Below are 24,730 nucleotides of genomic sequence, written 5' to 3'. Positions count from 1 at the left end.
AGAGGACCTCCCGGCTCCCCTCTGAGGACGCACCGCTCAGAGTCCAGGAAAAAGCCAGTCCCCAACAGAAAGACAGGATTTGGCGTCCGAACAACGCCAGGGGTAGAGGCTGGGCTGGTAACGAGAGATTATAAAGCCTACTTTTACTGAGCTCCGGTTACTAAGGCCCTCAACTAGGGACTTCCCATGCATCCGTGAATTCACTGGACACATACAGGTACTGTATTAGGTGCTCCTGATACAACAGTGAATGAAGACGACAAAAATCCCTGCTCTCCTGGAGCTTTGTGTCTTGTGCATTGACCTGTAAAGTGATGATAGATCTCCTCACAGAGGACAAAATTGAGGCTCAGAGAGGTTGTGATGCGTCCAAAGCCACACAGCTGAAAAACGGGTTCGTCAAGATTAACATCCAGTTGTCTGTAGCTTCCAAGTGTGGTTCTCTCCTCTTTGCTGCCTAGAAGGAATTGGGGTGGAGGACACTGTGGCTGAAAACAGCCGGAGACTGAACAGGAGGTTGCTGATGTTCAGCTGACTTCGTAGAACTCTCAGAGGATGCATAAACAGATGGAAGTAATAAAACAGCAAAGGGATAGAGATAGTAGAATACAAGATATAGGGGGCACCAAAGTCAGAAAACCCGAATCCACTTACTAGCTGTGTGACTTGGCAAATCATAATGCCTGAGCTCTGATTTTCTTCGTCTGTAAAGTGGAGATAACACTATTTACTCTTGGAGACTTTACGGGAGACTCAAAAGACTCAAATATAAATCATAAAAAATGTTTTGGAAGTGCTGGCATTTGTAGAGCTGCCATTAGCCGACTTTGGTCCTGGTTTTGATGGCAATGCTCGAACGCAATAAATTCTGCAAACCGATCTCTTTCCATTTCCCTCCAGGTTTCTGTGCCAAAATTTGACAAGATCCCTTGGCTTAGTGAGGCCAGCCGCAGCAACAAGCCACTGGTGCTCAGCCTTCCCAAAAGGTAACAGCCCAGCCCCTGAGGGCGAAGGTTTCAACAAAGTCCTCACGGAAGGTGATTGCTGGGGCAGTTCTCAGAGGGGCAAATCTGAGAAACCCAAGATGAGAGCTCTAAAACCAGAAATGGCCTGGGTTTCTCGGACAAAAGTGGGCACTGAGGATAGTCTTGGCAGGGGGACGAGCTCTTGATTAACCTCCCTCTCTGCAACCATCACGCAGCAACACGGAAGAATTTTGCCCGTGGATAGCGTTCTCCACACACTTCCCTCCCCCTCGGCATCTTACTTTTTCTCCTCAGCTTTCGTTTGGAATTTTCTAATTTTAACCACCAAAACTCTAGAACCATACATTCCTGTCTTTGTAGAGTAGCAGCTGCCTGTGTAGAACTTTGAGACACTCTCCAATCTCACCAAGCCTGACACGTCCCAACAAACTGCTATGGAACATGTTTCTCTTTTTCGAAATAGGAGGTGCCTGTGTGTTAGCAGCATCTCAGTGCCGACACGCGGAATGAGCGGGCTTCCTCACTCCTCCTGCATTTTTGGTCCCTGGGTGTGGTGATATACCCAGCTCTGGGGAGGGGAAGGGGGAGCGTGAGGTAATGTGGGGCTGAATAGTGAACAGGAGCGATCAGAGGGAGAGTAAGGAGAGAGCAGGTCAGGAGGCAACTTCGAAAGCACTTCGTAGGTGAAGAGGGCCGGCTCTCTGGCACGTGCGACAGTTGGCTAGGAAGGTTGGAGTCTCGAAAGGAGTTTTTCCTCCTGTTGGTAAGGGTCACATACCTTCCGGCCGAGAGATAAGCGACCGCCATGAGGGACATTCTCCCCACATCCCCTGTTCAATAACATGTACCTTTGCTTTATCTGCTGCCCTTTTTCAAAGCCACAGTCTCCGCAAAGAGACAGATGTGTGTGTTTTCAGAGCACCTATGAAGTGCTTGTTCGGATCTGCTATTTTTACTTTGTATCTAAACTCTAGCTCGTGTCTTGCTCATGTGAAATGGCCCGTGTTTGACATCTGATTAGGGTAGCAGTCCACCATTTCCATCCCACCCTCCTCCTTGTTCTCATTAGACCTGCCCCTGCAGCCAGAAGTAAAGCCTCCCTGGCGGGGCTCTCTCACCCCAGCTGTCTTAGTCCCTGACTGTACAGTGTGGGGTACCTACAGGGGTAGGGGACAGGAAGGGGGCTTGAAAAAGGCAGACCCAGAATACAGCTGTGTACCCCCCAGGGCCTATTCCCTTTCACAGCCGGGTCCTGGAGTGTCAGAAGGGCCAGACTATTGGCAGCCAGCTGGGAAGGGAAGGGTCAGTTTTCCCTCTGGCCAGCTAACCTCAAGCTAGTCACAGGGAAAAATGACCTAAGCGGTCAGCGAAGCTCTACTCATTTCTAAACTGGGAGTATTTGGGCAGCAATCTCAGCCCTTTGGAAGAGAAATGATGCTTCCCCACCTCCAAAGACGCTGACTGGACAACAGCAGTGTGGTGCCCTGAGCCTTCAGGAAGACAACAGGAATACAAAGTCTTTGAAAGAATGGTTGGTTTGAGTAGCACCAAACAATTCTTCAAGATCAGCAACTCTTTCTCTGGCTAAAGCCCTGGGTTCCAAGCTGTTTATTTCCAGCAAAACCCTCTTCTAAGATCTCGGTAAGAAAGTTACACATGTGCTTTAAGTATTAACCTACTTTGGGACGAGCAGTTCTAACATGGAACAGCCTAAAAAAGAGGCAGAAACAGCTAGCAAAATGTACTCAGCACACCCCCATCCGCAAACTCCTGAAACGCACCTGCAGGGCTGCAGAGGGTGAGGCCCGGCTCCCGGCACCAGTGCCTGACCTGAAGCCAAACTCATCGTCAGTCTCGAGAGCCCTCAGGTCACACTGAGCCCCTACTTCTTTGAGATTGAGTGCTAAAGCAGTTCTAAGGTGTCTCTTGGTCAGCATTTGTGTGTCAAGCTCAAGCCAGGCTGTTCACAAATCAAACAAAAGGCAGCAAAGGAGCTGGGTCAGACCCACCTCCCCTGCTCTCCCAGGGCCCAGGGAAATGGTGAGGAGAAATGAAACCATAAATGCCTCGGGGACCCCAAACTCCTTTCACGTGCCCATGTTGTAAATGAACAATGAACAATGAAATCTTTCCTCATTAGAGAGGAGAGGTGTTCCTGGCATTCCGAGTTTCCATTTCTGGCATGCCAGGGGCATGCACAGCGCTGCATACATAGGCAGTTTATGATGTGCAGGCCCCCTGCTGGCCTTGGCCTCTTACACTGTAATAAAATGAACCACAACAGCCGCGAGGCAGGTCACACCTGTGAAGAGAACAGATACTATCCCTGCAGCTTCACGGCTTCACCCCCTGACTAGAAAGAAAGAATGTTCCAGAGCGGTTGATGGAAGAATATGTTCCACGGGAAGAAATGAGTGGATTCAGCATCCAGGGACACAGACTCCAAGGAAGCAGTCCAGGCATGAAAAAACCCTGCACTTACTTCTCATGAATAACTTCCCCATAGGTCTTTTCAGGAAGGAGATCTGGGGGCATTTCACCCATTACACATCTGCTTTGATGAACAATTTTTTAAAGCATTTTGTTTCATTTCATAGAGCAAGTGTGAGTGAGGGAAAGGGGTAGAGGGAGAGAGAGAGAAAATCTTAAGCAGTCTTCATGCCCAGAGCAGAGCCGATGCAGGGCAGGATCCCAGAACCCATGACCTGAGCCTAAATCCACAATTGGACACTTGGGACGCCTGGGTGGCTCAGTCGGTTAAGCGTCCAACTTCGGCTTAGGTAATGATGGGTCTGTGGGTTGAAGCCTCACGTCAGGCTCTGTGCTGACAGCTCGGAGCCTGGAGCCTGCTTCAGATTCTGTGTCTCCCTCTCCCTCTGCCCCTCTACCACTTGCGCTCTCTCTCTCTCTCTCAAATATAAATAAACATTAAAAAATTTTTTTTAAAGAATTGGACACCCAACTGACTGAGCTACCCAGATGCCCTGAACAATTTTTTTTTCTGCCTTAATTTGTACACTGTCTCTGACAGTCCACAAGTGGCATTGGTTAGTTCAATACAAACGGGACAGAGAAGCCAGAGTGACTTAAAAGGGCAAAGCCATCTTTTAAAAGCTGCCAACTGGCCTGCACCCTTTAGGACTGGGATGGAAAACAACTTCTCAGGGAGTCCCTTGGTTTATCTCAGTTGGAAAGGAAAAAAGTGTCCTTTATTCTTCAAGTTTCTTCTGGCTGGTCTGAGACTCCAACTGACATAAGACATATTAACAAGAGAAAATCAAACTTAATTTTTTACATTCAGGAACCCACATGAGATTCCAAAGACAGTCACGCCAAATGAGGTATATATGTCATCCTGAACCAAGGAGAAGGAGGCAGGGGTTGGGGATTTCAAAGGGAAGGAAGACAATTCATAGGAAGAATGGAAAGAGTAAATGTTTAGTAAACAAATGTTTGAGGGGCCGTCCAGAAACCATGAGACACGGAGACGAATTTTAACAGACTTTGCCAAGTTCCTGCCTGTCTGCCTCCCTTAGTTCATATTATACTGTAGGTATCTATGGTGACTGTGCTCTTCCTGGAGCAGGGTCTCTATCTAAACTCTTTTAGGCGCTTAGGGGGAAAGTCAAAGTTTCTTCCTGAGTCTTTTGGGCCTTGACTGTTATCAGCTCAAAATAATCTACGGGCCAAAGTGGCACATTTTGGGCTGCTCATTTGGACCCCGGCATCTCTGAAACAACCAACAGCTTGACTCTTCAAAGCAGAGACTATGATCTAACTAGCTCTTGTTTTGATTACTTCAGATCTCCTCACGCCTCTGCATTTCTGGTTTCATCTAAGAAGGATACGCATTTGCCTATTTTGTTTCAAGTTCCAGATGTCTTATCTAAGGTACTCAATTTTTTTTAATTGAAAAGAAACCCTTAGTGGCTCTAGGATGACATAGAATGTAAATGTAAAGGCATTTCCTGTGTCCTTAGCAGATCGTAAGCCTGGAATGTCATCACTGTCCCATAGATATTCGCCGAATGAAACAAATAAGCACCACCCACTCGCCCCACCTTGAGTGAACCAGCACTGAGAATAAAGGTTACAATCATCAAAAAGCGGCGGCGGGGGGGGGGGGGGGGGGACGGGGGGGCGGGGCAAATCCTATTGAGAAATATGCCCCAACGCCTTCAGGACTTCTCAGCTGGTGTCCAGAGCCAGTCCCAGTGTCTGGAGCCTCTGACACTGTCCCATCACCGCCCTGGATCCCTCATGTGTCCCACCTACAACAACCTACACCCGTGAACTTTCATATTGTCCTCATGTCCCCTCCACCTCACAGAAATCAACTATGACCGGCTGCCAGGCGACACTCCTATATGCCACCGCCCAGAGGGTTCCTATCTTAAAGATGCGGGTGAAGTCCGCGGCGCCCTGAGACCCAGGGAGAGAGCTCCCCTGGCGTCCCAACAGTTTCTCAGCTGAAAAGTACACGTACCCACGGGGCGGCTGCTAGCGTGCCAGGGCGGGATTCCTGAGCACTTGGCACAGTGCCCCACTCGTGGTGACGCCCACCGTGGTGACAGCTCCGCTCTGCGAGCCACCATTGGGTCGGCCCTCGTGTCAAGAGGTAGACAGCCGCTTACGGAGCCCTTCTTCTATGGTTGAGCGCAGATAGGGAGAGGAGTGAGTCAGATACGGCCTCCGCGAACGGTGCGTGGACGGCACAGGTGCACGGCCGCCAGCAGAGGCGGGCAAAGTCCCCGAGAGGCGAGGCGGTGGGAGGGAAAGGAGGGGTGAGCCGACAGCGCCAGGGAGTGGTTCCAGAGGAAGTGGCGTCCGCATGCGATCTGGAAGGTACTTCCACAGTGGAGGGAAGCGCCCGGGGAGCAAAGACGCGGGGCCTGAGCGTGCAGGAAGGGCTTGTAAACGTCAAGGAATCAGGCCGCAGCGGCGGGCTTGCAGGGAAGGGAACCAAGCAGACGGGTGGGTCCAGCGGGAGGGCAGCGGGGCCCAGGGCGAGGAGCAGCGAGGAGACGTTGCAGGTTTTCGGCGCGGGACCGACAGGGACAGGGCTGTGCTTGAGAGTCACGGCACTAATCCCCCAATACGCTGGACAGGCATGTAGGTACGAGTGACCCCATGACATGCGCCGGGGGTTCTGAGCGGGGACAGGATCCACCTGACAATTGCTGCAGAACCGGCAAAAAGCCTTCCAGTCACTGTCTCTTTGAACCTCTGATGTAGACAGCCTTTCTCCGGCCACCGAGCGCCTCCTCATCCCTCGTTTGCTCTGAGCCTCTTCCGAGGCTTTAAGACTCTAAGCCCCAGACCCGCTGGCCGGGAAAGGCGGGAGAGGAAGGCGTTGATAACGACCGGGGCAGGTGGGAGGCCAATCTTTTGCAGGGCTTAGAATTCGTGCCTGCAGTACTCAGAAGTGGCCACCAGGAGGCAGGCAAGAGCAGGCTGAGCCAAGAAGGCCGGTCTCAGGCAGCCCTGGGGGATCACAAATCCATCACTCCTGCGGTGAAAGCAAAACGCCCCCGCTGCTCCCGCTCTCCTCCTGTGTCTGCGTGTGAAACACAGTTGCCAGTTGCCCCTACAGATTAGAAAGGCAAGTAGGTGTAGGGAAGACAAATTGGACCTTTTGCCGTCTTAGGGGTTTTGGCTGCGCCTGAGAGTTAAGTTGATAGGAGAAAAACATATAAATCTATTTAATATACGTTTTACGTGAAACAGGAGACCTCACAAGGAAATGAAGACCCAAAGAAGTGGCAAAACCTGAATGTCTTGTGCTGTGTTGAACAGAGAGAGCCAAACGCGGGAAAGTACCTAAAATAGACGGGGAGGCTAAAGGAAAATAAAAATTATTTCAACGAGGTCTGTGTGCGCAGGATTGTACAGAGTTGGCCACCACCACGGGGGGGGGGGGGGGGGAGGGGGAGGGGCCAGCACGTGTTCCCTGTGAGGTGAACCCGGGCTCAGCCCGCAGCTGCTCCTTTCTGGAAAGAACGTATCTGGTGGGAGTGGAATGCCCTGTGGACACTCTATGGCTTCTTTTATCCTCTAAATCAGGGACCCGCCAGGAGGCTGCGTTGGCCTTACAGCCAGCTAGGGGCCCTGGCCTCTGGGCACAGGTGCAAAGGTCCTGCCAACTGGCTCCCTTCCTCTTCCAGTCACAGGTCAAAGGGCAGAACCCTGAACATCCACACTCCAAGTGGCCCTCCTGCCCTGCCCAGGGGCAGTCCTGGAGCAGATGCCGTGGTCTGTGTGTCTGGAGCAGTTCTCACTAAAGAGAGACAGAAAGGAAACAGAGGCTCAGAGACTGAAAGACCCGGGAAGAGGAAGACAAACAGCAAAACAGAAACAGAGGTAGGGAGGGGGACAAAATACCAGAAAAAGGAACCACAAGAGGAGAGGCAGAGCTAATAAAGAAGAAAAGTAGAAAATGAACACAAAGAAAGCAGCCTCCACACGGCCCCATGTAAACATCCTCCTTGGAGTGGGGTCTTTACAAGGCACGACTTTCACCTGCCATTTGCAGGCATCCACTCGTGACTTCTCCAGGTGCCGTGGGCAGCCAAGGGTATTCCAGTAGCTAGACAACCGAGGCCGAGAGGTCCTTGCTCAGAGCTCCCTGCAAGGCAGAGCAGACGGATCGGGCCATCTGGGGACTCCAGCTGGGGTCCCCCTGGGACCCCTTGGCCTACTTGCTGGGCTGGGTGTCACCGAGCTCAAGTTCTTGGTTACCAATGGAGCAGAAAATGCCACCCCAGTCTCTCCGCGCCTGCCCCCCACTCCCTGTCTCCTCTCTTTGATCTGGGTTTGCTGTTCTAGCCTAATGAGTCCGAGTCCAGACAAGAGCAGTACCTCTTTTGCTTTTAGCGGACCTGTGACAAAAAGCCCCCGTTAAAGACACTGTAGCAGCAGAGACTCAGCTGGGAGAATGTATAGGAGGGCAACTTACGGTTTTCTTACCACCAAGGACTCGTTTGAGTGTTTCTTTCTCACTGAATCTTAAATTTTGAAAGCTTGTGATCACCACGGAAACTACTTTGCATACTCCTAGGTCCTTTTCCTCTTTATATTGATCAAGCACATGTAACAACAAAAAATGATTTTAAAAATGACACCACTGACCTGAAATAAAACCCAAAATTAGTAAGTCTGGACAGTAGGTGCACAGTTGTTGACAATATTTCATGTATGTTTGAAATGTTTCCTAGTCAACCATATGAGTGTTTTAAAAACCATATTCAGCTTTATTTTGGGGGCGCCTGGGTGGCTCAGTCAGTTGAGCGTCCGACTTCGGCTCAGGTCATGATCTCGCAGTCCGTGAGTTCGAGCCCCGTGTCGGGCTCTGTGCTGACAGCTCAGAGCCTGGAGCCTGCTTCGGATTCTTTGTCTCCTCTCTCTCTGACCCTCTCCCGCTCATGCTCTGTCTCTCTCTCTGTCAAAAATAAATAAACATTTAAAAAAAATTTTAAAAACCATATTCAGCTTTATTCTCTAATTGAGATGGCTGTTATCAGATAGCAGGAAAATGTGTAATTATCATAGGTTTTTTTTTAATATTGAAAATACCTTTCTGATCACCACCTTTTTCAAAGAGATGTAGGAATCATTACGCCTTCATATGGGTCCTAAGAGTCCACTTTGTCCCTGAGGAAAGATGGTCTTCATTTGACCCTTTATCTAAGGAAATTCTGACTTACTGAAACTAAATACATGGGCTGACAAGTCTCTTAACCCTTCTGGACCACAATTTCCTCACTGCATCCATTGAAAGAGTTGAACTAGAGGTGACCAATGAGGTGTCTCTCATTTAAGGCAAGAGCAGAAAGGAGAAAAGGAACAGAGGTGTCAAAAGGCAGGAAGGTTGGAGGCAAATTTGTCAGTGCTCCTCAGACATGCTTCTGATAGCTGTTTCTAAAATGACCATCGGGTGCTTACATTTTTGGTTTTTGTTATGTGGAGAGGTACGTGTGTGTGTGTGTGTGTGTGTGTGTGTGTGTGTGTGTGTGTGTGACACACACAGAGAGAGGGAGAGAGAGAGAGAGGTGGAGAGAGGGAGAGGAAGGGAAACATACTTTTCTGTTTCTTTATCAAAGATTCAAGGAGGCCAAGGACTTGGGGGATGAGCCAGAGCTTAGGAAACTCACCAGATATTAACCTCCAATATCAGGATGTGTCCGGTTGTGAAATGGGAAGCGGGGCTTCTGGGCCCCAGCCCAAGGGTGCTTCATTCCTCAGCCGGGCTACAGAAGGTTTCTCTCACTTTCTCATCACAGCTTCCATCTGCTATCCTGGGGCAGCTGCCTGGAAAATGAGAACCCCATTAACATTTCAGAGCTGCTTTTCTTGGTAGCTCTGACTCCACAGATGACATAACCAGGGGCTTGTGCTCCGAACCACCAGACAATTCACTCTCCAGTCCTGCTACTGCTGCTGAGCTGGCCTTAAGGAGACCAAGAGTGAGAAGCAGATGCTACAGAAGTTTCCAGGGCTAGGAAGGAAAGCACGGCAGGAAGGAGGAAGCTGGGGCCTACAGGGCATGGAATCCCAAATTGTTTGCATCGACTTCCTTGTACACACATGTGTGTATGTATAGGTGATACTTTAAAACGCTTACAGTGATTCATCCATTCAGCCATCCTGTGTTGAATGCCTACTGTGTGCCAGATTCTGTGATGGGCTCTAGGGATGCAAAGATCTTTGACACATGTTTTTGCTTTTCAAGAACTCTCAGTCTGGTGGAGGAAATAAGCCTATTTAAAAAAAGAAGAAGAAGCAGAAGAAAGAAAGAAAGAAAGAAAGAAAGAAAGAAAGAAAGAAAGAAAGAAAGAAAGACTAACAGTACAAAATGCAACAAAAAGCAAATATGCACCCAACTCGGAGTGCATGGGTGGCTCAGTCAGTTGAGTGTCCAACTCTTAATTTCGGCTCAGGTCATGATCTTACGGTTTGTGAGATCAAATCCCACGTCAGGCTCTGCACTGACAGTATGGAGCCTTCTTGGGATTCTCTCTCTCAAAATAAATTTAAAAACATTAAAAAAAAAAAAGCTATATCAAGTCTGTGATGGAATCAGAAAGGCAGGCACCCAACTCAGATTAGGGTATGCAAAATGGTAAGAGGGTCAGGAGAAAGACTTTCTGAGAAAGTAACACCGAAGCTATGTCTTAATGGATGAGGAGCTAACAAGGCTGGGCAGGACAATATATAAACCATTTTGTCTTCAGATTCTAGAGGATGACAGTCATCATGGTTATGGAACTCTGCAGTCACATCTGCAGTCGTCATTAACCTGGCAAGACCCTGCTATGCACCTCTGAGATCTCTCAAATATGTTTGTTGCTTGATTTGCGATGAACTCTAATGTAGAAGCCAGAAGTCTGGAAAAGGGGAAGGAATGTCCTGTGGGAAAGACAAGAGTCTGCTTATAACGCCACCAAAAACAAACCTGCCCAAGGATTCTCCCTTTCCCATGCCCACCTGTGCATACTTCCTTAACCCTTTAAGTGCAAATGCCACTTCTTGAAGCCTTTCCCCATTCCTGCTGTGGGACATGGTCTCTCTTTTCTGAAGGCCCAGGAGTATCATCACTGCTTCTGTGATATCTAGTGCGTCCAACCTTGGATCACAGCTTCAGAGATGCGTCTTAGTCTCAGAACTCACAGATGGGAGGGAGGGAAGGAGGAGGCCCCAGAGGTACCACCCCCAGGGTCTCAGGGAAGATCTGGCAGAAGGTGGAATCTACCAGAAGCCCAGAAGTCTCTGTGTCTCTGGCCTCTCTCACTCCCCACTCCCCATACCAGACAACAGTCCACTCTCAGCTAGCCTCAGTTCTCCGAACCAATCTGATGGGTCCTTCTTCCCTGCTGTTGTGGCGTTTCCTGGGTTGGAATGCCCTCCCCACACCTTGTTCACCCACCAACACCTACCCCAGAATTGCCTGCTTCTTTAGCCCGTCTCAGCTATTCCCTCTATGCCCCACCCCACCCCCATCCAGGTGAGCTCTATGGCTTTTTTCAGTTTCACTGTGGCCTCAACATATTTGTCACCACACCCTCCACACCGTGTGCTTCCTCGAACACAGTCTACCGAGTGGTAAGCCCCTTGAGGTCAGAAGCTGTGTGTTATTTACTTCAGGGACCCCGGTACCTAACGAATGGACAAATGAATGAATTTGTATTTTTCCCTGGCCTTCCTTAGGGCCAGAAAATGTCTTATTCATCTTTGTGGCCCCAGCCCAGCACCCTCCACAGGGTGGCCTCACAATAAATGCCTGTTGTTGAATGAATGAGTCGAGTTGTTCACACTCATGCTTTAACATACCAACCCACAACATTGTAATACTCAGTTGATTCTTTTTAAATGGCCTATAAAAATGAAATGTATTTTAAATATTTGTCAAAAGAATCCAACTTTGTCCCTAGTTTTCAGTCCTCAAACCTTCAGTAATAATGCCTTGTCCAAACGCTTTATGTCTCTCAGAGGACGAAGCCACTTGTGGACCAGTCCACTGAGGGTCTTAGGAGCGCACCCCAGGAACCCCCCTATGCTGCATAGGTGTATTCCTCCTCTTCCCATTTCCTATCCCTCCCGGCAGCAGGAAGGGGTCAGGGCACGGTGTACACACACGTACTAACAGGTCAACAGACAATCAAATGACAGGAAAGGGTGTTAATTCATAGTCATTTTCTGTTTGTCCCTGTGACCCCTCTCCCCCATATTATACACGTTCTATGAACCTGCCTCGTGACTCTGAGGTCAGTGTGAGTGAAAAAGGGTAAGCTGTGCCTGTACTACTGTATGCAGGGGTCCTGAGGTCACTGACTAGTCTGTGGCTCATCCCCCTGCCTCAACTCTTTCTGAACCTACCAGCTGCAGCCAAGCCTGGACTCTGTGTCCACCCGGGATGGGACTGAGACCAGAGGCTCCCTCTCTGTTTTATGGAAGGAATAACTATTACCTCTCTTACTCCTCCACCCCTTTCCCCTTCTTTGCTGCCCCAGATACCCCCACCATTTCCTTACCTCTCTCTGTTTCTCTCTCTCCTCAGGCTGGGAGGGACAAGAGTAACCCCATGCTGATCAGAAGCAAGCAGCTATGCTCCACATGTCAAGAAATAAAAATGGTAGGTCAGTGGGATGACAGAAGGAGCTGGGGCATCCCAGGGCACAGCAATACCCCTTCCCCACCAGAGCCCAGTGATGCGAGACCATGCTTTCTGCAGGGAAGGGCTTGATAAGGGCTGCAAATAAGTACCTGTTGGCCCTGGGGGCACTATTACCTGACACGATATGATAAACCCTCCCCATTTTCAACAAACCAAAAGATAAATTAAGGCAGATGAGTCAGAGGGAAAGAGATGAGATGAGTCACTTTACTTTGAGATCCTAAGGTAACCTCATACCTATAGTGGTTCAGGAGATTATGGAACTTCTCCCCCCTCAAATTTCCCCAACACAACACAACACAACATAACACAACACAACACACACACATACACAATCTGCCTCTACCATTACAGTCATGAAACAAGCAGCTTAATCTTTGGGTCTATCAGTTCAACCAGCACCTCAGCATAAAGGCTAAGGAGAGATTCTATAGTACTTTCTAGCTAGTGGGAGGTGTCTGTAACTGGGGATGCAGAATGGTGGGGAACGAAGAAGTATTAAGAAAAGAAAGAGGAGGGGCACCTGGGTGGCTCAGTCCATTAAGCATCTGACTCTTGATTTCGGCTCAGGTCATGATCTCATGGTGCGTGAGTTCCAGGCCTGAGTCAGGCTACTCGCTGACAGTGCGGATCCTGCTTGGGATTCTCCCTCTCCCTCTCTCTCTGCCCCTCCCCCCCCAACAAAAATAAACTTAAAAAATCTTTTTAATTAAAAAGAAAAGAAAGAGGACAGCAAGGGGAAATGGAGGACACAAAGACAAAGCCCTACCATCTGTCAGAGCTGCCGCAGAAAGAGGCCTGTGTCCGCACCGTGTCCGCACGGATGCCATACAGGTCAGAGTTAGGACTTGGGTCGGTTTAAGGGTTACGGTTAGGGCCAGTCCGGCTTGGGTCAAAGGTTAATTTCACTAAATGGTTAGGTTTAGGGTAGGAGTTGAGCAGGGTCTCTACAATTCTGATATCCGATGATTCTCCTTTGACTCTGGGCTGATGTGCAACAAGAGGAAGGGCCAGGAGTGGAAGACAAACAGGTGACAGGCTCCTTCGACATGTTAATGGCGAAAGTGCTTTGACTACTGGGATATGAAAGAGACCTGCAGTTTTGTGAAATTTTTGTGTGGGATTCGGAAATGTAACTGAGCTACCAACAGAAGTGTATCTGAATGTTACAATCTGTGTTCATGTTCTACTTCATGAGGATCACAGTGTTCAATGTTAGCACCACCAGAATCTGGGAGACTGGGATTGGGACTTCTCCTGGTCTTATTCCTGGAATCACTGTGTCCACATTTAGAATGCACTGACCCTGGGGCCCCAGCCAGCTTGGCCAGCTGGCTCACTTGGGACTTCGGCACTGTTCTCTTTCTCAAGACCTCTTTGACCTTTGCCCTTGCCCGGACCTGACTGGAGTAGAACCACACGCTGTGGTTTTACCATTTGCTGCAGATCCCCAAAAGAAGGACCTCAAACACGAAAGTCAGAACCAGTGCACGCACATCTGGTAGGAAACTATAGAAAGTTAGAAAATGAGCATGAAATATCCCTGCTTCACTATGTGCAATAGAGCCTCAAGCTCCTCCTGGGGTTGGGGGTACTGCACAGCTGCTGGAGTCACTGAGACCCCCACCCTCCTTTCTCAGGAGGGGGTTGGACGTAGATGCTGGGGTAGATAGAGAAAGAGTCCTAGAAATAGAAGCAACTTCCTTGACCTGATAAAGTGCATCTCTGGAACACCCACAGCTAACGTCATACTCCATGAAGAAAGACTGGGTAGTTTCCCCTTAGATCAGGAACAAGACCAGGATGTCCGCTCTTGCTACTTCTGTTTAACGTGTATTGCATGTTCCAGTTAAGGCAGTTAAGACAAGAAAAAAAAAAAATAAATAAAAGGCAACCAGACTAGAAAGGAAGACATAAAACTATATTTGCAAATGACATAATTTTATATACATAAAGTCCTAAGGGACCCACAAAAAACAATTAAAACTAATACATGAGTATAGCAGAGTTACAGGATACAAGATAGTATACAAAAATCAATTCTATTTCTATATATTAGCAATGAACAATTCAAAAATGAAATTAAGAAAACAATTCCATTTACAATAGCATCACAAAATTAAAATACTTAGGAATAGATTTAACAAAATAAATGCAAGACTTGTACATCAGAAGCTATAAAATATCATATAAAGAAATTTTAAAAGACCTAAACAAATGGAAAAAAAACCATAATTACAGATTGGAATGCTTGGCATTGTTAAGCTGGCAATACTCCCAAATTGGTCTACACGTTCAGTACAATCGTTCTCAAAATCTCATATGAGTTTTTTGAAGAAACCGACAAGCAGATCTTAAAATTCATATGGAAATGCAATAGATGCAGTATAATTAAGACAATCTTGAAAAAGAAGAACAAAGTTACAGGACTCACACTTCCTGATTTCAAAACTTACTATAAAGCTACAGTAATCAGGACTTTGTGGTACTGGCCTAAGGATAAACATATAGATCATGGGGACAGAATTGAGAGTCCAGAAATAGAACCTTACATTTTTGAACAGTTAAAAAAATTAACAGGAGAAAATCAAATTTAATTACATACATCCGGGGTCTCCAGAAGAATTAGAATAAGAGGTCCCAAACAGCTAATTTTTAACAAAGGTGTCAAGACAATTTAATATAAATGTAACTTACATTTACATAAATTAATGTAAATGGTACCTAGACAACTCTACATTCACATGCACAACAGTGAAGCTGTGCCCTTCCTCACATCATATACAAAAAATAACTACAAATGGATCAAAGACCTAATTGTAAGTGCTGGAACATAAACCTTCTAGAGGAAAACGGGTAAATCTTCATGACCTTGAATAAGGCAATGGTTTCTTAGATATGTTACCAAAAGCACAAATAACAACAAAAATACATAAATTCAACTTCATCAAGCTTAAAAACTTTTTTGCTGCAAAGAACACCATGAAGGACATGAAAACACAATGCACAGAATGGGAAAAAAAATGAATCCAAAATATACCCCAAAAAACCCTATTTACAACTCAACAATAAAAAACAAACATCCCGATTTCAAATTGGACAAGAAATTTCAAAAAACATTTCTCCAAAGAAGATATATAAATGGCCAATGAACACATGAAAAGATCCATAACATCATTAGCCTTTAGGAAAATGCAATCAAAACCATAATGAGATATTATTTTATATCCACAAGAACAGCTGTAATAAAAAAGTGGACAACAACAAGTGTTGACAAGGATATGGAGAAACTGGGACCCCCACACATGGCGGGAATGTAAAAGAATGCAGCTGCTTTAGGAAACAGTTTGGCAATTCCTCAAACTGTAGAGTCACCGTATGACCCACCAATTCCATCCTAGATATATACACAAGAGAACTGACAACATATGTCCATACACAAACTTGTACAAGGATGTTCATAGCAGCGTTATTCATAATAGCCAAAAAGTGAAAATACCTCAATGGTCTATCAACTGATAAACGCTTAAACAAAATGTGATTCAGTCCATACAATGGAATATTATTCAGCCATGAAAAGAAAGTACTTCTATATGCTACAACCTGGATAAAGCTTGAAAACATTTTGTTATGTACAAGAAACCAGGCAGTAAAGGCCACGTGTTATATTAATTTCATTATATGAAATGTCCAGCATTGGCAAATCTATAGAAATAGAAAACGGGTAATGGTTGCCAAGGACTTGAAGAATGAGTGCTAATGAGGACAGAGTTTCTGGGCTGATGAAAATCTTCTGGAAGTAGATAGTGGCAATGGTTGTCCGACTTTGTGACACTTCTAAAAACTACTGAGTTGTACGCTGAGATGGTGAATCTTATGGTGTCTGGATTTACAAAAAGATTAGCACTAGAAAAATATTAAAAAAAATAAAAGCATAAAGTGGATGAATACCGAAAACAGAAAAATCCTAAACAGGACCTGGCATGTATAAACTACTAATATACCTGCATGAGTACCCCACACCAGGAGCTCAACTATTTAGTGTGGAAGTAATGCCTACTGAAAGTTATGGCTGTGAGTCACCAGGGGTATCCGCCTAACTTTTATGTAAACTGTCTCTTGCCTCTTCTCTGCTCCAAACAGCTGAGCTTCCCCTTAAAACATCTATTTTGTAGTCCTTCTGTTTTCTGCGTTGTTCTCTAATACACACTTTCAAGCCCCTTCAGAGTAGGATGTCAAGGTGAACATACTGTAGGAAGTTAGAGGCATTCTCTAACATATGTAAATTAACTGGTTTCAAAAGTCTATGTAATTCAGTTCATTGAAACAAATACGTATTGATTGCTTACCATGGGCCAGGTGCTTAGGCTATGAAGGCAAAATAAGTAAATAAAAGAATAAGACATAAGCCTTGCCTTTAAGGAACCAACAGACAAACAAATAATGACAATAAAATGATGAATAGAAACAGAAATGGACCCGGTGGGCCGAGCATGGAAAGTGGATATCCAGGAAGTCTTCCAAGAAGACCATGCAGGGTTTTCAAGACTGAATAGGAGTTGACCACATGACGCACTTCTTCTCAGGGACAAAATGGGGGAGCCCCTGTAGCCCACTCATGCATACAGTAGTACTAGCTGGATTTAGGGGCTTTCGAAAAGGGGTCATGCTAATCAGGAGAAGGTAGAGAGTTTCCTCCATATTTCTTTGGAACGGAGCCAACTTCAGAAGAAACTTGGAAAAAAGCAGTGTGTCTCCTTCATTCTCATCCCTTCTATGTATCTAGAAACCTCTTCTCAGGTTCTCACCGAAGTCTTTGCTGCCCTCACCACTCCCAGATGCTCCTGTTACCAGATCATTCCTTCTTCCCCCTCCCCTCACTTTCCCTCAACTAAAGAGTTACAACAATCTGCTTAAATACAGTAGGTGCTTGGCATTTCTATAGATTTAATATTCAGATTTTTCTCTATTTGCAAGCACTTCTGAAGGTCCTTAATTTGCAGTTTTGTTGTGTCATAAGTTTATTTATTTTTTTAGTTTTGAGAGAGAGAACGAACACAAGCAGGGGAGGTGCAGAGAGAGAGGGAGACACAAAACTGAAGCAGGCTCCAGGCTCTGGGCTGTCAGCACAGAGCCGGACATGGGGCTTGAACTCACAGACCTTGAGATCATGACCTGAGCCGAAGTTGGATGCTTAACCGCTTTACCACTTAACCGCTTAACTGACTGAGCCACCAGGCACCCTTGCTCTGTCATGAATTTAAATCGCAAGTCACTCAATGAGTAGCCCAGCTGAACATCTGCATTCACATTTTGTTACTGTCTTTTCATTGTCATGGCTACAATACCTTTTGAGAAATAATGGGGGGAATATGATTCTCAGTGAAAGCCTGAGCCCCAAAAGAAAACCAATGTCTAGTGCTAGTAACAAACCTGGAAAAGTTCAAGAAAATAATGTCTTAATCGGGAATACTGTAACCGTATAATTTATTTTAGTCCTATGTGAAGGACACACTTAAAACTTTCCAGTGTGCTTCAAAGGGGGTTCATTCATTCACAAATTTGATCAATAAATACTTCTTAAACAGTCACTGTGTTAGAACCTGGAAGTACAAAAACAGAGACATGGTCTCTGCCCTGGTGAGGCTGAAAGTCTATGAGGGAAACCAGACATCAAGCAAGTAAATACAATAAAAACCTTAGGAATATTCTGATAGAGGAAGCCTAGGGAACAGTGAGAATGGAAGGCAGAGGACTACGTAACAGTGGTCCGGGAGTCAGTGGTGTCTGTGAGGGGCTGTGAGGGGCTGACAGGTGCTCTGAGACCTGAGGGATATTGGAGGTGAGCTCCACGAAGAGAATGGGAGGGTTTACCAATCTTGAGGTTTCTAACCTTAAAATCTGATAACCTGGGAAGAGCATAGACCTTATGAGTTGTGGGTAGGTGATCCCCTCTGGTTCATTCATGTCACAAAAGAATATGTGAATGATTCTAATACTAGATACAACTTGAGTTCGCTAAGGTGGTGCATTATTTATTTAAATTGGAATACAGGTTGGGGCACTGCTCTAAATGAGACTTTCTTCCTCAGGTACAACCAAGAACTTTGATAATCCCTCATAATCTGAAGCTATCCTTTGAGAATTTAATGAGTCATAGGTAAGTCTAAGATTTCAATCTGGACATCATTTTAATTCTTATTACATCAGTTTGGGGACACAGGACAGTGGATTGAGAAACATAGGAAGTAGAATGTTCAGGGAATGCTTAGAGAATGGGCTTCTTGACCGGTTTCATTTCCTGTTTAAACAAGATAGTTAGACCAAAATCGTTGTTTTCATCCTTTTGCTTGAACAACTATTGAAATTATGGTGGAAAGTATAATCTGCCTTTCCACCTCCCCAAGAACAGTACGAGGGGGAGGAAAGGAGATTCCTTTGGTAACTCAGGCAGAACTGAGTACACATTCTCCATGCAGATGACTTCTGTGTTGAGAAGGTATGGGAGACCCCACATAATCTGTTCTCAGTCCAGGACATCCTCTGCTACTTTTTACTAAAAAAAAAAAAAAAAAAAAAAAAAGAAAAATTGCTGTCATCAGTTTGTGTGGTGGTCATTTGCTGCTTTCTTAACAAGGTCAAGTACATAAAAAATAAAATCCAGTCAGACTTTTGATGAGTTGGATTTCAGGGTGTTTTTTTTTCTTCTGTATTCAGCTGTCAGAAAGGGAAGAAAGACTCCATTTTTACTTCATTAAAAAACTCAAACTGCAAACTCATCCTGGATAAGGCACCAATATAGGTAGACTTCCTTTACAGTCATAGTCAGATTTAATGTGACTAATCAAAAAAGTTATATGTGATCTAATGACAATCTTCAACTTTTTTTCCCCATATAGAGGGAAATAATATGGGAAAACAAATAGTTGTGGGTTTTTTTGGTTTTTTTGTTTGTTTGTTTTTGGTAACCCTACGTTGGACAGCAGTAGATGCTATGATTCCTTTTATGAAATTCACTCCAAGCTGAGATGTGGACTCAGAGGCACGAAGCCCATGTCCTGGGTGCCTGGCCCCAAGAGATATGGTCAGGGAGGAAATGGGTAGTGTATTTGAACTCGACAGGCTCCAGCACTGATAACACTGACCTACACTGACTCTATACTTTTAAAAGGCTCCTATGAGACCATAATAAAAGGAATTCGACTAAATATTATTTATCAACTTTAAATGGAAAACTGAAATATCTAAAGTCTGAGATTTCTGAGCAAAAGTTTCACGCTCCAATGAAAGGATTTTTGAAATTTGTTGCCCCAGTTTATTTATCTTGCAAGTTTGGTATTTTAAATAAAGTCCCAAATTCCAGAATCATTAGTTGATTTTAAACAATTAGCTGATTTATTCTTTTTGAGCTAGACTAAGGGTTGAGCCAACCCTAAAATCATGTCAATACTAACCTGAAGTATCATTAGGCTGGTCATTTTTTTTTTCAATGTATTGAAGGAAAACAGACCACTTCTGTTTGAGATTTAGCTAGTGTGACTATAAAGTAAGATCCTGGTTCTGTCTGTAGCTTATTAAATTGGTCCTCACAGTTTATGAGTCTCAGGTAGAATTGTACTTACTGAAAAAATAGTTTTTAAAAAGTGACTTTAGGGTGCCTGGGTGGCTCAGTTGTTAAGCATCTGACTTTGGCTCAGGCCATGATCTCACAGTTCATGAGTTCAAGTCCCACATGGGATGAGCTTGAGTCTGCTTTGAGTGAGCCCCGCTTCTCTCTCTCTCTCTCTCTCTCTCTCTCTCTCTCTCATTCTCAAAAAAAAAGTGACTTAAATTGTAACCATTGTAAAAATTAAAGGATGTGTGTAAAATGGAAGGAATGAAGGAAAGGAATGAATGAAAGAAGGAAGAGAGGGAAAAAGAAAGACAGAGAGGAAATATTAGTGGAGGGATATATATTTGTTGAATTATAGTGCAAACAAACCTTAAATTATTCAGTCTGACAAATACCACCTTCTGGTTTGCTCAACATGGGTGATAGAAGGGATTTTTTTTCTTAGTCCCACTGAATCCTCTAATGACAGTTGAGTAAAATAAACTGGCCAGATGGGCCATATTTTTGGTAACAAAGTAAAAATAATCTTGGAAAATCTTTGTAGAAATAGAAACCATGAAATGAGTGTAGAGACTTAGATATCCCATCAAAGTTTACAGATTTGTCAGCCTTTAGAAATTAAGCAATTTAATATAGAAATGGTTTGGGCTCATATGCGTTTTGGTCGAGGGTCACTTCCACAGCCTTAGCTGCCGGGAGAAATAGGATGTGGTGAAGACATTTTCTGTAAAATTGGAGGGTGAAATAGGGGATGAGGATTAAAGAATGCATTTGTTGTGATGAGCACCAGGTGATTAAAATAAGAACTTTAAAAAAAACCTAAAAAAACTGTAAAAATCTGTATAAAATTTTACTTAATCCAAGTTGGATTAACAACAAAGTGTTTCCAAATGGTTTCTGTTTTGCTTTAGTAACACTCAAAACTAGAGAAATTAGTCAAACAGAATTATATTGATGGGAATAAAAAGGGATTTTTAAAGCAAAAATACATGAAATGAAATGAGATGAGATGAGATGAGATGAGATGAGATGAGATGAGATGAGATGAGATGAGATGAGATGAAATACGAAGGTTCTAACCAAAATATTCTGCTTTGGACTTGGAGGGTAGATTACTGATCTGGAAGAGTTGTTATGTTTTTCTGGACACTGGAGGATTCTTGGTTCCTTCTGTTTTTAGACCATACATGTTCTGACAGTGAATAAGATATTTTTTTCAATGAAGTTTTTATCAAAATCCATAAAGCAAGAAGAACCTGAGATGCAGCAGCCTCTGGTCCAGTCATCTCGCACTGCGGCCAAGCGGTCTAAGCGCCAGGTCAACAGGTGCCAGACTCAAGACAGCATCTGTGTTTTAAAATGTGTAAAGGTACATTCCTTTCCACTGAGCTTTGGTCACATAACTAATGTGTTTTCTTGCTTCTTCCGAACAGAATGATGAGTCTTCCTCCACCAAAAGCCAAGACTGAATCCAAACATTCCTGTAATGACATCTCAACAGGTTTGCATTTTTAGAGTACTTGTATTGGGAGACATACAACCCCCACAGTAGTAGGATGAAAAGTTTAATCCCTAAAATAGGTTCTAAATTATCTGAACACGTTCCCACTGTCTGCCCCTTTCTCTTTTCACATGCTGCTTATGGCCTGTTTCACATGCTGCTTATGGCCTTGACATGCTCCCTTCACACCGGCCCACCTGTCCCCTCCCCAGGCTTCACTGGCCTTTATCTATGCCATTTTCCTTCCTGGGTCCTCTCCATGCCATACGGCCCTGCCTCATTCTTTCTAAAGAGCCCCGTAATCTACTTGCTGAAGAATCTTCATGGAAATGGGGCACAAAGTAGATCATCCCATCTCAGGCAGTCCTAACAGTACCAGTTAATGTGGGGAAGGAGTTGCATGCCCACAACCCTGGAATGGCCTCGCCGAAGGCCTGAACCTTCCACCCCACAGGCTTCCTAAACCACCTGCCTTCTCCTGGCAGCAGCCCTGCGTTATTCTTATGTCCACTTGCTATTAATAGAAAAAAAAGGATACCATCTAACTCCAGCTTCAGTGTTGACCTGTGTCTCATCTTCTAGAGAAGCCAACACTGGGTTGGTGAAGGTGGGGGTGGGTCATTCCTTGGGGTGGTACAACTCAGGGGTTTAGTGTAGCATAGGCTATCATTTTAGCGACTTTATCCATCGTCTCACATGCTCCCGTATTAACTGAAGCCACCTCCAATTTTTCTTTCATTTGATACACACAGTAAGGCGAATCAGGATCACTTTCTTTGCTTATTCAAATGGAAAAGTCTGAGCTCCATCTTGGGAGGCTTCAGGGGCACTAGAGCCAGAACTGCCTGAGAAGGCATCCAGAGCCGAAATGTGAAGATAGAAGGGGTATCCTGCTGGGATGGTAAAAGGTAAACAGCTGAGGTTTGGAGACATTCATGTGAGTGCAGCCAAAGGCTGCCAAGTCCCAGTGAACCCCTTCTTAGGTAGCCACAAATACTGGCCTTGGTCATGGCTCTCATTTAGCCTCAGGGTCTGAAGAGCCTCGAGCTAAGAGCATCCACCCAAGGAAAGAGCACACTCTGCTGTTCACCGGTTCGCAACCACCTCATTTTCTTGAAGCCAGAAGAACACTGGGTGACCGACATGTGCGTCCGGTCACAGTGTTCTCTGTTCCAGTCACACACTCGTTCTGAGTTTACCCTGAACCTGGACTTTTTCAGGCCTGCCTCACAAAGGAGTAATACACACACACACACACACACTCTTACATGCCCTTCCCTCAGCAAGAATGTTTATTTTGTAATTCTATAGGGCAGTGCGATAAGATGCCTTTCATCAATTTATTAATGCTGGGAGTGTATTTCAATTACCGATGTAAGAGCCAGACTTTGTGTACATAACATGAGCACATTATGTTCTTGGACGTATTATGGCTCTTGCCCCTAGAGTCCATCCAAGGGCAGCAGTCTTGGAGGAGGATTTCAGGGAGAGTGCTTACGGAGCTGGCTATGAGCTAAAGCCTGGTGGACCTACTGTGACATCTCTAAGCTTCACTTTGGTTATTCTAAGCTTCCCCGAGGTGTTTGTAAAAGCACCAGCCTAGAAGCAACGAGGCCTGGCTTCAGAGCCTCGGCTTGCTGTACAGGACTGGCCAAATTGTTTAAACGGTCTGGGCCTCCGTGTTCCCACCTGTAAAACCAGAGAAGCGTTCTGCCTGCCCACCACCTCGCCCCCGCGCCTGAGAGTCAGACACTCAGTACAAGCAGCCTTCACCTTTGATCAGCCCAGAACAACTGCTGACAGGGCTCTGGCCCCAGCGGTTTGTAAAGCTGAGATGCGTCCCTGCCAAAGCGCTTGCTGCTTGCTGCCGAAGCTGCCGCCCGCCTGTGTGACACCGCCTGTGGAAACGCTCCAAGTGCCAGACGGCTGACTCATCCCCGTGAACGTTCCTGCCGGTCACTGCCTGACTCTTCTCATCGATGACAACCGCGACTTCTAGTATTTTTCTGGAGTCAGCTAACCTTTATGTGTTATCAGTAGTTATTGGTAAGAACCAAGTAAACGGAAAGAGCCTATCTCTGTAAGTGATGGGGATTTCTTCTAGATTCACTTACATTGACTCTGGCGTTTCATGACACAGGCTCTTGTTGTCGGTAAACATCGGTAGAGATGCAAACCCCCTGAGTTGGCCGACCACCTGGCCAGTGAGGGGACACTGAGCTAGGATTAAAGAGAGCTGGATTCTGGTCCTCAGTCCATCAGTGCCTGTGACCCTGGACCTCTGTTTCCTCATTCCAGTGACGAGACTGAACCGGATCCTAGGTCTGTGGTCTTGTGACATCTCTTAGCTCTCACTCAGCTGGAGCGAGGAGCTTTCCAGAGAATTCAGGACTCCCAAGTCCCTTACATTCAGTGACTTCCAATAGAAAGATGTTATTTCATGCACTAATTTACTCTCCTTCAAGCAATGTGTCTTTTGGAAAAGTTGAAGATTAACCAACTTTTTTGTAACTAGAATCACGTTTGAAGAAGAGGCCAGGATGATGAGGAATTTAAGGAATGCTAAATTAAATCATTTCATAAAATGAAGGTTCGTTTTGACATGCAAGTACTATTGCAACTTTTTGTAAGATCATGTGAGTCTGTTTGTTTGAAGACAGAACCATATAAGTGTCCCTGAAAAGTCTTCTAAGCATCGAATCCTCTTTTCCCTTTGACTCACATTACCACTGCAGACACATTTTATATTCACTTTGTATTTAATTGGCCACGACTTTTAATACTTGAGTTTTGCTTCTAGGTACTCTTTTCTGACCTCCTTGACAAGATTTGTAGAAGCCTAAAGATGGTTCTCCTAAAAGGAATTCTTATGTGAACTTTGAATCTGTTTTATAAGGTTGAACAAAAGCCTTTGGTGACCTTTAGATACTTTGAATTTCTTTAAAAATAGATTCTAAGAAGCCCTTGCTTTTCCTTCTTCTTGCACCATCCCCCAGAGAGCATTCACTACAGACTGCCCATTCTGGGCCCCAGGACAGCTGTCTTCCACGGACTGTTGGCAGATACCTACAAATCTCTGCGGGAGACACAGCTCTCTTCCTTGCCCGGAAAGGAGCCGGTAGGCAAGACAATGAGGCAATGAGTGGCTGGAGCTCATCCTCTTCCAGACTCACCAAGAGAAAACAAGTTAACCAAGCCTGTTTCTGACGCTAGCGCATTCTCATAAATACCCACCTGTCGCCAAAAAGGTGACTCACTTTTGCCTTCCTGGGAGTTGCTAGAATTCTAGCTCTTGACAATCTTCTTCTCACTTTTCCTAAAGACAAGTGGTCTAATTTACAAGATGATAAAGACTTGCTGATTCAAGTGGAACATTTCAAGAGTCATTAATTTTATTTTTTTAGGATTCATAATTGTGGTGTAATAGACAACACCCTTCTGTTTCTAAGACGTGAATTTCC

General features: G+C 45.3%; 1 protein-coding gene across 7 annotated transcripts in view; it reads left to right on the top strand.

Annotated features, from left to right (window-relative positions):
- Positions 1-24,730, top strand: part of CUNH1orf105 (chromosome unknown C1orf105 homolog) — a 56,907-nt gene that overhangs the window by 13,003 nt on the left and 19,174 nt on the right. The window contains exons 1-7 of one of the 7 annotated variants that reach the window (XR_002074025.2): positions 5,214-5,831; positions 7,151-7,346; positions 12,040-12,114; positions 18,249-18,316; positions 21,202-21,269; positions 22,716-23,315; positions 24,266-24,350. Coding sequence is in view for 6 of the 7 variants with exons in the window: in XM_019424956.2 (XP_019280501.2) it covers positions 5,818-5,831; positions 7,151-7,346; positions 12,040-12,114; positions 18,249-18,316; positions 21,202-21,269; positions 24,266-24,411 (567 nt within the window). In the remaining variant the exon portion in view is untranslated. Of the gene's footprint in view, positions 1-110; positions 218-900; positions 987-4,789; positions 4,878-5,198; positions 5,832-7,150; positions 7,347-12,039; positions 12,115-18,248; positions 18,317-21,201; positions 21,270-22,715; positions 23,316-24,265; positions 24,636-24,730 lie in introns of those variants that run through there. The other 6 variants (XM_019424966.2, XM_019424956.2, XM_019424949.2 and 3 more) reach the window with 6 other exon arrangements.

This window comes from Panthera pardus, unplaced genomic scaffold (assembly GCF_024362965.1).
Source record: "Panthera pardus isolate Hobbes unplaced genomic scaffold, ASM2436296v1 HiC_scaffold_21, whole genome shotgun sequence".
Taxonomy (NCBI): domain Eukaryota; kingdom Metazoa; phylum Chordata; class Mammalia; order Carnivora; family Felidae; genus Panthera; species Panthera pardus.
This window is presented reverse-complemented; position numbering and strand designations above follow the sequence as displayed.